Source organism: Conger conger, chromosome 10, assembly GCF_963514075.1.
Source record: "Conger conger chromosome 10, fConCon1.1, whole genome shotgun sequence".
NCBI lineage: Eukaryota > Metazoa > Chordata > Actinopteri > Anguilliformes > Congridae > Conger > Conger conger.
The window spans coordinates 23,224,688-23,238,469 of NC_083769.1; the positions used below are offsets into that span (position 1 = coordinate 23,224,688).

Below are 13,782 nucleotides of genomic sequence, written 5' to 3' on the forward strand. Positions count from 1 at the left end.
CCGAGGGATTTCTAAATAGTAAAAATAAAGGCTGTCAGTAAAGAAGGAACTATGGCTTTGAATGCTGGTTGTTCTCTTAGGCACACAGCCATTCCCATCAACATTATTTTCAGTATTTTGAATTATTTGCTTTGTTTTACCGAAAATAGTGTTATTCGTATGGTTTGTGTGTTGTTTTGCTATAATAGCCTATATGCATTCATGTTTTAATGGAACGCTTTTTGTTATACTTTACAAGTTATGTTTTATCCACAAAGCATACATATTTGTTGCGGTGAAAATTACAGTCAATAAAAAAATGGATAGGAATGAAAAATAATTTCTAATTGGCGTCTGAAGTACATGTAAAATACCTTAACCCTAAAGAATGATCCTGCGCATACATTTCCTACCATGAATTTATATTGCTATGTAACCTAAAGGATGTTGCCTATCTTAAGACGTGGCGAGCCTAATGTATTAAAAGTTAATACTTATAATTATCTAGCATTTCAGAATCGACTAATCGTAATCACTGTGGCACTTTTATGAAAGCAATAACATACTCCTACACATACGCACGCAACCCCGCGCGCGCGCACACACACAGACGCAGACAGATCTAGCTACCTCTAGGGGGACTCACGAGCTGCTAGTACCACTGCGTGTGTAGGCTATGTGTGTATATATGCATTCTAGGGAGAAGGATAGAGTCAGGGAGGCAGAAACGACAGGAGCAAATGTAGGGAGAGCGGGACGCGAGCCTAATGCACTATTGCAATTGGGAAACCATCGCCCTAGTCCCTGATGCACGCGGACGCAACCGCGGGAGCCGCTTGCACCGACACCGAGGACAACAACACAGCGGCTTGGACAGAACTGTTCGACAGGGAGGGCTGTGTGAATCTTGTTAAATATAATGTTCGCGGTGAGTCTTTGCTCTTTCGAGGGTGTCCTGTCCTAATGCGTGAATGTCCGTTTTTCTCTTTTTCGTGTGATTCAATTGAAGGCTGTTGGCGTGGGATAGCGGCCAAACCAGTATTTGCTGTCATATCTACGATAATTAAAGAAGCCTGTCTGTCTTTTGCTGGAATGTCAGGCTCTCTGGAACACAGAATGGGTGCGCAGTGGTCTGCGTGCTATGTTTCTAGCTATGTGCGGCGTTGTGTTCATTCCCACCGTTCGCTTCTTCGGGATGTTTCGTAGACTAGCCTATTGCTAGAATCGCTCTGTCAAAGCACCCGGTCACAATGTAGCCAGCGGTAACACGTAGGTCTGTCAAATCACGTATCCTTGTATCTAAAACTAATAGTCTATATTGCACGGGCGAAATGTAGTTCGCTAGCTATCCTCTGCTAAACACGACGCATTTGCAGAGGTCGCAATAGATCAAAGTCAAAATGGAAAAACAACACATATAACTCGCTATCTGTACCACACAATTAAACAAACATGACAACATAAACTGCTTTGAAATGGAAATGTAACAGCAGATTAATAACAGTTGAAGGTCGATATTATTTAGCTTGGAAGTAGTGTATCTGAGAGCGGGTTAATGTGGACCGCGGTGCGTTGGAATGCAGGCTACACAGATGAGCTAGAATTATAAGTAGTCTGAGAATTTTAAATGAAGTATTAACCATTTCCTTTTCATTTGAGGGGGGACGTAAGTGTCTTAAAGACGTTCCGTTTCGGTTTCCGACATGGGTTCGCTAGTTCGAGGAGACGCATATTTGACAACCGAGTGCGAGTGACACACTGCGCTGGATAAGAAACAGCACATTGTTAGCAACCGTACTGTAACTGCAGCGAAATGGTCACTGCTGTGATATGTAATATGGTTGTCACATACACGGAGCGATCCCTGGTTATGTAATGTGAGTGTCCACAAATTCGGTATACTAACAACATTAGCCTACATGGAATGTCGCTACGCTGCATTCTTTATCTTTTAAAATGCTGCTGCAGGGTTGCTCGACAATAGTTCATCTTGAAATATAACATACCAAGCTTATGATGATATCACACCCATTATCGCCAAAGTCCTTATTGTAGCCTAACTGCTGCAACATCTCATTTTCTTGATGGCAGCCATCTGAACATGGGAGCAGAGAATTTAGTGAACAGTTATGTCGAACTGACGCTTCTATAGGCGCTGTAGGCTATAACACCCGCGTGGTGCTGTCGATCGGCCCGAAATGTCGTTCAGATGAACCAGGAATGGCTTTCTGCGTTACTACCATGGAAGTATGAACACAGAGCCGCTCGATCGGAGGAGCTTACACTCGGAATGAGCTGAAAGGAGGAATGATATGAAAAGGGCCATTAGTGTCCCTAGCGAGACTGATGTTCCGATTGCGTCCAATTATCACATCACATTATAACACATCCGTTCGCCATGGGCTACGAGTATATTTTTATTTGATGGGTAAATTAGTATTCAAAACTGAACGGTCAGTAGACTGTCCAAATAACGGCATGGTCCCCGTCCAAGCAAGCTCGTTATCAAGGGCCATGATCCGGCCGAGTTTTGGGCCGGCTACATCGCGTCCCTTTCAGAAAGGTGCTCAGGGGAGACATGGCGAAGAAGGTAGACCCTCCAACTCCAGCAGGTTATCCAGGCCTCTGGCACTCTGCAATCACTGGGAGCTTCCATTATTTCACCAGTAGACCCTAGACTTGTGACCCCGGTTAATTTGTGTAGCCTATGCAAATTAAACGGTTATTAAACAGATAAACAACGTGGCTGTATTTCGTAGTTCATACAATCATCTGCAGAGACCACACTAAATGACCATGGTTTCCTGAAAGTGGGCACCAAAGCCTTCAGGGTATAATTTGGCTACCTTGCCACAAGTGAAAATTCTTAAAGGTTCTGCTAAACGACTTAGCAAACTTTGCCAGGGCACTTTATCGCTTTGAGTGCATGTTGGGGTAATGTGTGTGTGTGTGTGTTTTATGTGACTGACTTTACGACTTGCATATGCATCTGTGGGAAAAGAGGGGCACTTTGGCACTTTTGGATGTGGAAAAAGAACGCTTTAAAGACGGCTGTTTCTCTGATTCTGCTTTGTCTCTATCCGTGTATTTTTGTCCTGCTGCTGGCTTTTCCTAGACTGCTTCCTTATTTGGGAAACTCAGTTTCAGCCTCGTGAATAAAGTTAAACAGTTAAATTGGCTCCAATGCAGTCACTCCATTTTGAGTTTGAATTAGACGTGTAATAGTTTATAAGAACAGTCTTTTATCTTGTTTCTATGCGTCAAAGCCACGTTAGTGACCGAAGTTTGACTGTAAGCAGTGGATAAAGCTGCCAGGCTTTGCAGTCACCTGCTTCACCTGAAGACTGCATTATTTGTTAATCTGTTTGCTTGTTTGTTTGTTGGTTTGTTTGTGTGCAGACGCTGGTCGACAGAGGATAAGCGTTGCTGGAGCGACCGCCCCCCAGACTTGCACACCAATCGTGTGCTGGCATCGAATTCAGGACTGACCCCCAAACTTGAGCCTCCTCCCGGACCCTATTTCCCCAAACACAAACGCAAGCAGACACACACAACGTACCCAACACACACACACCGCTGCCTTCTGACTGCTCACGGGGATAAATGCGTGCCCTAGCTCGGGGGAGCAGGGTTGGGACACAAACCAGAACCCACACAGGTGAGACACTGAGAGGCCACTTGCTGCTAAGATCACCTTATTACTGCCTGCATAACTTTTCCATCCATATATAGAAGATGAACCCAGTTAAAAAACACTCATCCGGTCAATCCTGGGACTGCTTGTCTAACTTGGTCTGCATGGTAATATTTATAGGCTTGTATTAGACACATGCATGTAAATAGGAATATGCATTTTGCTACTGTAAGTCAGTTTTTTTTTCTATGCATAATAACAAGCTGTTACTGGAATGATGTTATGAGAATTAAGCAGAAACACGATCCGTCAGTTTGGCTGAGGTTGCTGTGTCTGTCCTCCTGCTCCTCCCGCACGCTCAGCCTTGGTCTATGTCTCAGTAGGATGTCCTGGGTCAGTGGGTTCCTAGTGGCGCGGGTGGACGACCAGAAGTCGGCGTGGGGGGAGCGCAATGGCAGCAGGTCGAAGCGGAAAGGAGGCTCCCTGTGCAACCCTCGCTACATGAGCTGCCTGCGGGACCCCGAGGCCGCGGACCCGCCGCCCCAGACCCCGCCCCAGCACCGGGGCGGAGCCGGCGGGAACCTGGGCCAACGCTGCGGCTGGCAGGAGGACCACTACGGCAAGAAGGGCGGGGCGGAGGTGGGGCTGAAGTCTGTGGACCTGAGCTTCGAGGACGGCGAGCTGAAGGGGCGGAAGGCCTGGGCGGCGGGGGGGGAGGCGGGGCTGGAGGACGCGGGCGGGGCGGCGGGCGGGGTCACGGCCGCAGACTGCTGGCTCCGGGTGGTGCAGGTGTTCCAGTCCAAGAAGTTCCAGTCGGCCAAGCTGGAGCGCCTCTACCAGCGCTACTTCTTCAGGCTCAACCAGAGCTCGCTCACCATGCTGATGGGCGTGCTGGTGGTGGTGTGCGGCGTCATGCTCACCTTCCACTGCGTGCACGCGCCCCCGGACGTGGCCTACTCCTCCGTGCTCTCCGTGGCCATGGCCCTCTTCCTGGCCATGATGGTGGTGTGCAACCGTAACGGCTTCCACCAGGACTACATGTGGATGGTGAGCTACCTGGTGATCGGCGTGCTGTTCGTGGTGCAGGCCTTCGGCGTCCACAAGGTGGCGCCGCGCAGCGCCTCAGAGGGCATCTGGTGGTCGGTGTTCTTCATCTACATCATCTACACGCTGCTGCCCGTGCGCATGCGCGCCGCGGTGCTGAGCGGGGCCGTGCTCTCCTCCATACACCTCATCGCCGCCTGGAGGCTCAACCTGGACGACAGCTTCCTGTGGAAACAGGTAGGACCGCTTCCCGGGCGCCGGCGCCCTGCCTTGCCCCGCGCGACCCATTCCGTGGGTCAGTCAACAGGGATCGTGTTTTTTTTAATTGCTTGTTTGGGGTTTGTGCGTGTAGGGGGTGGGGGCAGGGGGGCTGGTGGTTGTAAAATGCCTTTCTGATTGACTGCTTGTTAATAGTTGTTGAGTGATTGGGGTTGTCTGGACCTGTGTGATGTTGGTGAGGCCTGGTTAATGTGACCTTCCTGAGGGAGCCTTCTGTGTGTGTGTGTGTGTGTGTGTGTGTGTGTGTGTGTGGTACTTGTATAAACTGACAAATACATCTATTTTTTACAATTTGTGTGAAAACTATTTGTATGGACTGAGTAGTTACATGGTCGGTGGGATGACTGATGTTGGGCTCGTGGTTGTATGTTTGACTGTGGGTTCAACTAAAGACTAAAAATGTGTTTGTGTGTGTGTGTGCGTGTGTGTGTGTGTATGTCATTCAGGAGGAGCCGGACCGTGTGTGCCCCTCGGGGAGAGCAGCGGTGTGTGTGTGTGCGTGTGTGTGTGTGTATGTCATTCAGGAGGAGCAGGACCATGTGTGTGCTCCTTGGGAAGAGCAGCAGTGTGTGTGTGTATGTGTGTGTGTGTGTGTGTGTGGAGCGGGTTTTTCATTTGTTCCTGGTCGTGAAATGTTTGGGCTGCCTGTGAAATTGTTTTTCGGCACCGTTCTTCACAACATATTTTCGTCTCGCCCTTCTGTATAGTCTAACACCGGTGGATTTTTGGGGGCCTTCCACTCTTTGCAGAAATGAATATTTGTCATGAAAGTGTCGGATAGAGCATATTGTTTTCTTCTGGGAGCTTCTGTAGGTACTTTCACAGATAATCTCAGAACATGGTTAGTGTGGCACACCGCAAATATTCAATATAGCATGGCAAACAATTTCGCTGGAATGGAAGACTATATGTCTCTTTAATAACGGAATATAATTTTTTACGGAAGATTTAAATCTCAAATAGGAGTTGAAATATACAGATGTACCAAAGTGTTAAAATGTACTCTCTCTATTGGTTGGCTACTGTTGCTTTCACAAGCACAAAACTCAATAGCTAATAAGCAAGCTAGCTAGTTAACTGGCTAACTTATCTCTATCTTGGTTGAATTCAATTCAATAAGGTTAGAGCATCAACTAATGTACATGGATTATAGGCTGATTAGTGGTCTATGATGATTCTACTTTTCTAACCTCCTACTAGTCTGATTATAATTGCGGCCTATATACAGCTTCAATCCTGGGAGCATTAAACTTTTAATGGTGTATATTTTACAACTGGCCTCAAAGACTGGAACTAGACCTGATCTTCCAGCACTGATCGAAAAGGGACAAATGAGCCTTGAATGAGGATGCCCAGTGAACCAGCACGCTTAGTAGCATGCATTTATATCTGCCAGGTTGTGTCTACTATAACCAGTATGGTAGGGAACTAGTTATTGAGTTAAACACAGTAACAGTTTTTCATTGAATTTCAACATATGATGAGATATGTGATTGATCACAATTAATTTCAGAATTTATTTAGCTATTAATCACAATTAAAATACTGTCATCATTTGTCAGCCCTCATATTTAGATTGCATGGTGAACAGTGGTGGGGAAGGGGGTCACAGGGCTGAGGCAGAAGCAGTGGAGATGCTGTGTCTTAGTAAAGTTATAGCTGGGCTGGAGTGTGCTTGTCTACTTTTGGTCACCTGTTGCTAACCCCTGCTCAACGGTTGATGGTTTTCCCTTTATAGTCACGTTATATATATTACAAATATAGTGCCTGAGTGTTTCAATATACATTTTGTTATATTTGTTACCCTAGGCCTAGGCTAAAAAATGCAATGCCTTGTGAAACTGAAGTGGATGGATTCTTTTTCAGGTAGTTTTTGATCCATCTAGTAATACTTTGATGTGTGATGACTAAAAGGATGTTCAAACCCTGAAGGTGTCGAGTACATACAATCTTTTGAAGAATTTGGCCTACCTACATGAAGTCTGTACTGCATGTCAGCTTTGTGCATATTTAAACTGAATAGCTGCGATCTGAAGGCGAGTTTCATTGTAAAGTCTGGATGAATTATGAGGGTACAATTTGTATAGCAGCCTTCAACAGGAAGTTTACCACTTATTAAATAAAAATATGCGCAGTTTGTGCACATGACCACCATGCAGTCACATAATTTTGTGCAAAGCACCATGAAATGTAATCGGGTTGTTTAGCTACCTGCCCTGGGTGAGCTGTTGGGGTTGTCTACATATTCGAAACTCACGCCACATTTATTTTTGCCAAACAGTGCTGGCTTATCTGCTTATCACTGCATTTCTGACAACAAACAGTCCCCATAGTGCCTCCAAGGAAGGCCATATGAGGCTGTTTCTCCAGGTTAAACGAGTCCCTTCAAGTCATGAAGTCTGTTGCCTTCATGTTTATAATTTAATATAAATTAGGAATGACCTTTTCTGCTTTCTGCTGCATATTTGGAGGAAAGTGGAAAGTGCCTGGTGGGTGGTGTCGGGGCACACTGAGTAAATGCCTCTTAGAAGCAGGTTTACAGTATTAATGCTTTGGTAACATTTGCTGTTGTTGAGCTGCTGTTTGTTTTCTGTTTGCGGGTGGCTGTCTGTCACATTCTAGTTTGCTGAAGAAATTGGTTATTGGTTGTTGTTTTTTGTCCCATAAACACCCCTACTTGGTTCCGGATTAATCTGTTTAAAAATAGAAGGGGATCTGCTTGCCGTTCCAGCATTTCTGCAGGGCCTGCCTCCTGACCAACCGGGAGGAAGTCAAGGAAATGGTACTGTTGCCATGGCGATGACTCAAGCTCACACAGAATCATTGCACTCAAGATTTCCGTAGCAGAAGCAGTTGAATGTTCAGGCTGTGGTGTTCCGGTGAAAGTCTTATGACCTGGCAACCGGGAGCAGTGGGGAGATTTTGCCAGACCGGAGGTTGTTCAGCAGGAATGTCAAAAAATGAGCTCCATCCCTGCAAATCCCTGGCTTGTGTTTCTTTTTTTTTTGTTTCTGAGCCAGCAAAATCTGAGGTGGCGCTATGGGCAAAATCAGCCCCCTGGGGAGTGAGTTTGGCTCGATGTGTCGTGCATTCATAAATCCAGGACCATCGACCAGCTGTGTACCCTGTGTTTATGTCCAAATAAACTTTTTGTAAAATGTTTTGAAATGGTTATCGACCTTTTCCAGTGAAAGTTGGGATCGATTTTGGGCCCTAATTAGACGTGCATGTTAAAAAGTGCTCCTAAAGTGATCGTTTGTTAATGTCTTAGTACAGAGTAACCCGTTTGGCCGCTTTGTATTTGCCGTTTGAGGCTTTTTGCTGTATTAAATGCATGGTCATCGGCAACACTGCAGTCCTGTCTTAAAGCAGATTAAAAAAGCCCGTAGGTTTAACTGTTTCAGCTTTACACACCTCAGGTCCTCTGGAGGACACTGCAGGAAACGAGCCGGCCTTCCCCTCCCTTTAGGAATGAGCTGCTCAGCCTTTGTGCTTTCCTATAAGCCTGCTATAAGCTGTAGTCCAACCCGCTCTGCCCCCCTGGGCTGCTGCCTGCACCTGGGCCTGTTATCTGTTTGCTGCCCCGGAGGTACGCTGTGTTGTTTTTGTGTTGTATTAAAGTTCCCCATATGTCACACAGAATTGCTCTGTGGTGCGCCCTATGGGCACTTCTCCCACTGAGGCGGATTAGTTGTCTCACTTAAAAATGTTACTGCCAAAAATAAAATGAATATAATGGAAGAACTGGCACTGGATGTGACTGAGGAACTCTGAGGTACCTGGTCGCTTACTGTGAGGAGTGTCTGCTTCTGCTCTGATGCAGGCCTGCCTTGTCTAAACTAGCAGCACATTTTCAATTGTAGGTACAGTCTACTAGCATTCAGCCTCCAAGATGCAGTATGAATGGGCAACCAAATAGGGTATGCGCCTTTACAAGCTCCTTGTTGTAAAATACATTAGAAGGGCTACTAACTAGAACAACTTCAGCTTAATTTGCATCGGTAGACTACTGCTATCATTTCAGTGTTTCCCCGTGCTGATGCCATGTGTTTATTGACATGGCAGGAACCATCCCTAGCTTGGTTTGAGCTGACAGAAGCAGCCAACACGTCTTGTCCCAATTTAAGGCCAATAAAGGCCTATTAGGCATCTTAACTGGAATGGCATGGCAGTCCACCTCTGAAAGACAGCTTTGGTTTCTAACCAATTCATTATGAGCCAAACGAGGTGCTACACATGGGTGATTTATTTTCTGGATAGGGTATGTTTACTGTACTTTGACCTTTTCCAGGTCACAGGTCATTCACCTAAATTTACCCCCAGAAAAATCACATTTTCTATTTTCTTAGTCAATTTTGGATATTGGACTTTTTCTTTGTGGGTTTTTTACTGCAATGATCTGCCACTGCCTTTCAGAGCTGTATTTCGGTATCTCGGACCCCTCAAGCCCAGGTCTGTGCTGGGCGGGTCCAGCCGCAGCATGGTCATGTGACCCGGAGTCACGCGCTAGACCACTCGCCCCTGTCCTCTGTGCCACTGAATGAAGACAGGGTCATGTGACCCACGGTTAGATAATTTATTTATTGTAATTTCCTGAATTTGGAGGGGAGGGGTGGGGTGGGGTGTCAGCCTAAGCCACTAAACCTCACTGCTGTTCCTAAAAATACGAGCAACTGTGAAGCAACTGTCAGCGTTATCAGCTGTGACCTCATAGTTTATTTGCTGGGCGCTTGGGGACAGGTCGGGAGAATGTGTTCTTCCACAACGGGACACAGGACGCACCGAGCCACTGATAGCACATGCACTGTCGCCCCGCCCCTTTCAGGGGTCACAAGCCGCATTCTTTAATCACGAGAAGCCAGTTGAGGTTGCGGCAGTAACAATAATAATTTGATGAATTGGGTAATAACATTACGATAAACGGTACAGTGTATGAGCATCTGAATGTCTACACAGTATACTCTACCAACTCTATATTGGTGTCATATTAATGTTGCTTTTTGCCTGTTTGTTTTTTGTGCTTGAGGACAGGCTGTGCGTGTGTGTGAGCGTGTTTGCCTGCTTGTGTGAGTGTGTGTGCTTTAGTGTGTGCGCGCGCATAGTGCACACTTATATGTGCTAATGCCTGAACATATGTCATGCCTCAGTGTGTGTGTACTCACCTGTATGTGCGTGTGTGTGTGCTGTACTGTGTGTTTGTGTGTGTGGCTCTGGGGCTCTATGTTGTTGCTCTGTAAGTCAAGGGCGAGCGTTTGGTTGAAGGTCAGGCAGATCAGAGCGAGCCTGTTGGGCTGCCTGATGTCTGAATATCATGATAATATAATACAGCTCGACTGGGGGAAACAGGCCCTGCTTTGTGCTCGTCTCTGGGAGGGGGGTGGTGTGGGGGCATGGCGTGTATTGTAGTTCCTGCTGCTTCAGAGAGAACTAAACAAAAGGGAGGAAAATGAGGAATGATTATATAGAAGGAAAGAAAGAAAGAGCTTGTACTGGCTTGTATCGTGACAGTACATATCTGGCATTGTACACACACACACACACACACAGATAGTTTTTGAGGTTTTGGTTCGTTTATGAGTAAGATGAACTGTGCTGTGGCCCATAACAAGGGAGGAGGTTCTCATATGTTTTTGCTGCAATCCCGGAGAAAACCTTGGGATGCGTCACGAAGCAGTGTTCAGGTTCAGTAGGCCGCTGGTCACTGTTTGGCCCGGCGCCAGAAGGCTTTGGGTTCAAGCCCCCACTGAGCCCCTTGGAGTCACAGCCACAGCAAATCCTGTCTCTCAATGGTGGATTGTGAGCAATGTAGTGGTGGATTGTGGGTATTGTAGGAAAAGAGACCAGGATCAGGAGTTTCCCCACTGCACAGATCAAACACAAGGCTCTGGGTTCCCAGTAGAGCTGATTTCCTCATCACACTTGGTTGGAGAAACCTTTGAATATCAAATGTAGGTACTCTCTGGTTTCGTGTAACCACACGGCGTGTTTGGGATACATTTGTTTTGGTAGAGGGGGTGGGGTTATTGGAAATTATTACCCCACCCCTCCCAACCTCCCATGGCCCCATCTCACCTGCCAGGATTCATTCTATTCAAAGCAGTGGAGTTCATTTATTTAGTGGTTTTTCTCTTTAGGGCTCTGGAGTCTCCTAAAGCAGGCGGAAGTGGGAGCCTGTCATTATGAAGGAACGCACTCAGCCGGTTGTTTGTCCTTAACACAATTCCTTGTGTTATACCTTTTTGGAGCACAACATTTTCTCCTGCATTATTTTTCTGAAATGCCGTAAAGAGCACTAATCAGTACGGCCTGGCAGCCCAGTACTTAAAGGTTCACCAAAACATTACCTTTTACGATCAGCAAAATTTAGACAAATTATTCCCGAAGCCCACTCTTGTTTGTGTGTAACGTTCTTATGTGCACATGCTCTTGGGTCATTTATCATTTATTTTCTTTTATGTTTCAGGATTTCTTTTTCTTTTTCAAAATGAGTTTTCTGTAAATTGAGTAATGTAACATGACAATACAATGTTTCGTTTTTTTAAACTTCCATGAACAAAGTCATTTCAGTGTTTTCCTTTCCTCAAACACCCATAGTTCATTTCCTGTGATGTCTATGAGTGAAATGCCTGATGGGAATTGTATAACAATGTCAAGTTGGAAGTTTTGCCAAGCAGGAGAGCATTTTAAGATGATGCATTTTGGCACAAAAATTGGCTGTTGTAATTCATTGGATTACTGCTACAATAAACATAATTAACAGAATTTGGATTGAACAAAGTGTGGCTACGTTTGATTTTAAACTATGGGTTGGGTGGGTTTTGTGCAGTTTAGAGTCTAAAGAGGAGAAACAGACTAGGCCTCTATGGGCCTCACCACCAAAGGAGAACTGTGCTGGCTCCAAAAAACACATTTCCCTCCAAAACAACTGAATGAATTTATCGTCTACAAAACTCTGTACACATTGAGCACTCAGCAGCCACCCGCTCTCCGAATGTTTGGTTTGGGTGTCGCGCTTTTAACGTAGATTAAATTAGGTTTAAATAATGCACCCTGCTTTTCCTTTCCTGGACTGAGTTTACTCTGGTTGTCGCTGGAGGAGGACTGCGGGGTGAGGGGGGCAGTGCAGCGCACCGCAGCCAGGCCGCGGCTCCTCTCGTTCCCTGAGCCGATTCCAGAACCCATCCTACCCGTCTCAGGCGTGGGAATGGCGTCTGCCCCGCCTGGCTCCCCTTGGCTCCGGCTCAGAGGCGAATGGCTTCCATGTGTTCGCGTCGCACTGGGAGAAGCAGCAGCAGCGGCCCCTGCACACTTCCAACCAGGCGCGGAAGACTGAGACGCGGCAACTCGGAAAATACGCAATTTCCGCCAACGACCGCCGTGAAGCGCACGCCCTGGCGTGGCTCCTCCGCTCCCGCGTGTACAACCCAGCCGTGTCTTTCTCCCCGCCCGCATACTGGCCTTGGTTCCCTCTCTTTTCCACCCAGACTCATGGTGTGTGTGTGTGTGTGTGTGTGTGTGTGTGTGTGCGCGGCGTCCAGTCATGCAGGCAGAAGGAGGCTTGGGTGTGTGTGCCATCTGCATAGCTGCACGCTCCGTGGGCCGCAAAACACACTGGCCGCTCGCAAATATCCCCCTCGCTGCCTCAGTGTAAAGTTCAGCTGAGGTCCCTAGTTTGTATTTCAGACCTTGCATAACTGCATTACCCAATATTTTAAGTGGCAAACAGTCCCTTTGTGGTGAACGAAAGGAGCACTGCTGTATAATGTGAAACGATGAGCTTGGCACTGCAAGAGGAAGATGAATGCTTTTAATTTGAAGGAACTCTACAACCTCCTGTTCCGGGCTAAAGTTCAGCACCCTTAATTTGAAAGGAACGTAGCAACCTTCTGATCCAAACAGTTTTCCCAGTATCTGGGAGTTTGTCATCCTCTAAATTTAGACTATTCTCAGCCATATTTTGAGTAAGGTTTACAGGCTTGTTAACAAACCGATGCCCAGGCTTCTATGTGCGGCCTTCCACGCTATGTATTTTTAAGTGTTTTTGTTAGTATTATGACTGTAACATTAGAAGTGTAATTGGATTGTAAAGAAGGAAAGTGGTTTTGTTCTGGGGAGGAAAAGAGTGAGTGATGTACGTGAGTAAGCCTGGCTGTAATCTGGACATGTTCTGACCGGATCGTTTTTAACACCACCTTATCAGCCGGGCTTGCCCCCGTATCAGCCCCTCCGTGGGTCGGCCGGGCACGGGAGAGGTCCAAACTCCCACGGAACGCCTGGCTTATCTGCCTGCCATGCTTGCCGTGCCACGTGGTGGAGCCAAGCTCTCCTCCTGAGCTGCTGCCTGCCAGATCTGGCAACCAGTGCAGGCCCCAATCAGCCACTGAGAGGGAGGGAGGGAGATGGAGACCCTAGGGCCCCGCCCAGCTCGCAGGGGTCACATGATCAGTCTCCCTCATCTCTGGAATGTGCATCTCATGGGGAGACCTTGTTCAATTGTTTCTTTCTCTCTCTCTCTCTCTCTCTCTCTCTTGCTCTCTCTCTCTGTCACTATCTTCTACCTTTTCTCCCTCTCTCATTCTCCGCCTGCATTAGCAGCTCTCAAATTCAGAATCAAATTCAAATGTGTAATGTATTGGCAGGACAAGAGAAAGCAGTACATGTAGAGATGAGCTCATTCTCTCCCTTGTTCCCCTGGTTGGAGATGGCATACAGTCAGGGCAGAGTGGTTTGCGGTGCGGAGGGGGGGTGACAGTAGGCACAATGGCCATCTTTGTCAGACTCCCTGGCTGTGTTGGGGTGGGGGGCAGCGATGGCTGAGGACAGAGGGTGTGAAATAATACTGGACT

The 13,782-nt window shown here is 46.9% G+C and overlaps 1 protein-coding gene across 3 annotated transcripts in view; it reads left to right on the top strand.

The window, feature by feature from the left end:
• Window positions 1–651: 651 nt before the first annotated feature.
• LOC133138321 (adenylate cyclase type 6-like) overlaps window positions 652–13,782 on the top strand; it is a 55,781-nt gene continuing 42,650 nt past the window's right edge. For 2 of the 3 annotated variants that reach the window (XM_061256960.1, XM_061256963.1), the window contains exons 1-3: window positions 652–907; window positions 3,379–3,637; window positions 3,997–4,894. In XM_061256960.1, coding sequence (XP_061112944.1) covers window positions 3,998–4,894 — 897 coding nt within the window. In that variant the 5' untranslated portion in view covers window positions 652–907; window positions 3,379–3,637; window position 3,997. Of the gene's footprint in view, window positions 908–3,378; window positions 3,638–3,993; window positions 4,895–13,782 lie in introns of all 3 variants that reach the window. The other variant, XM_061256962.1, reaches the window with a different exon arrangement.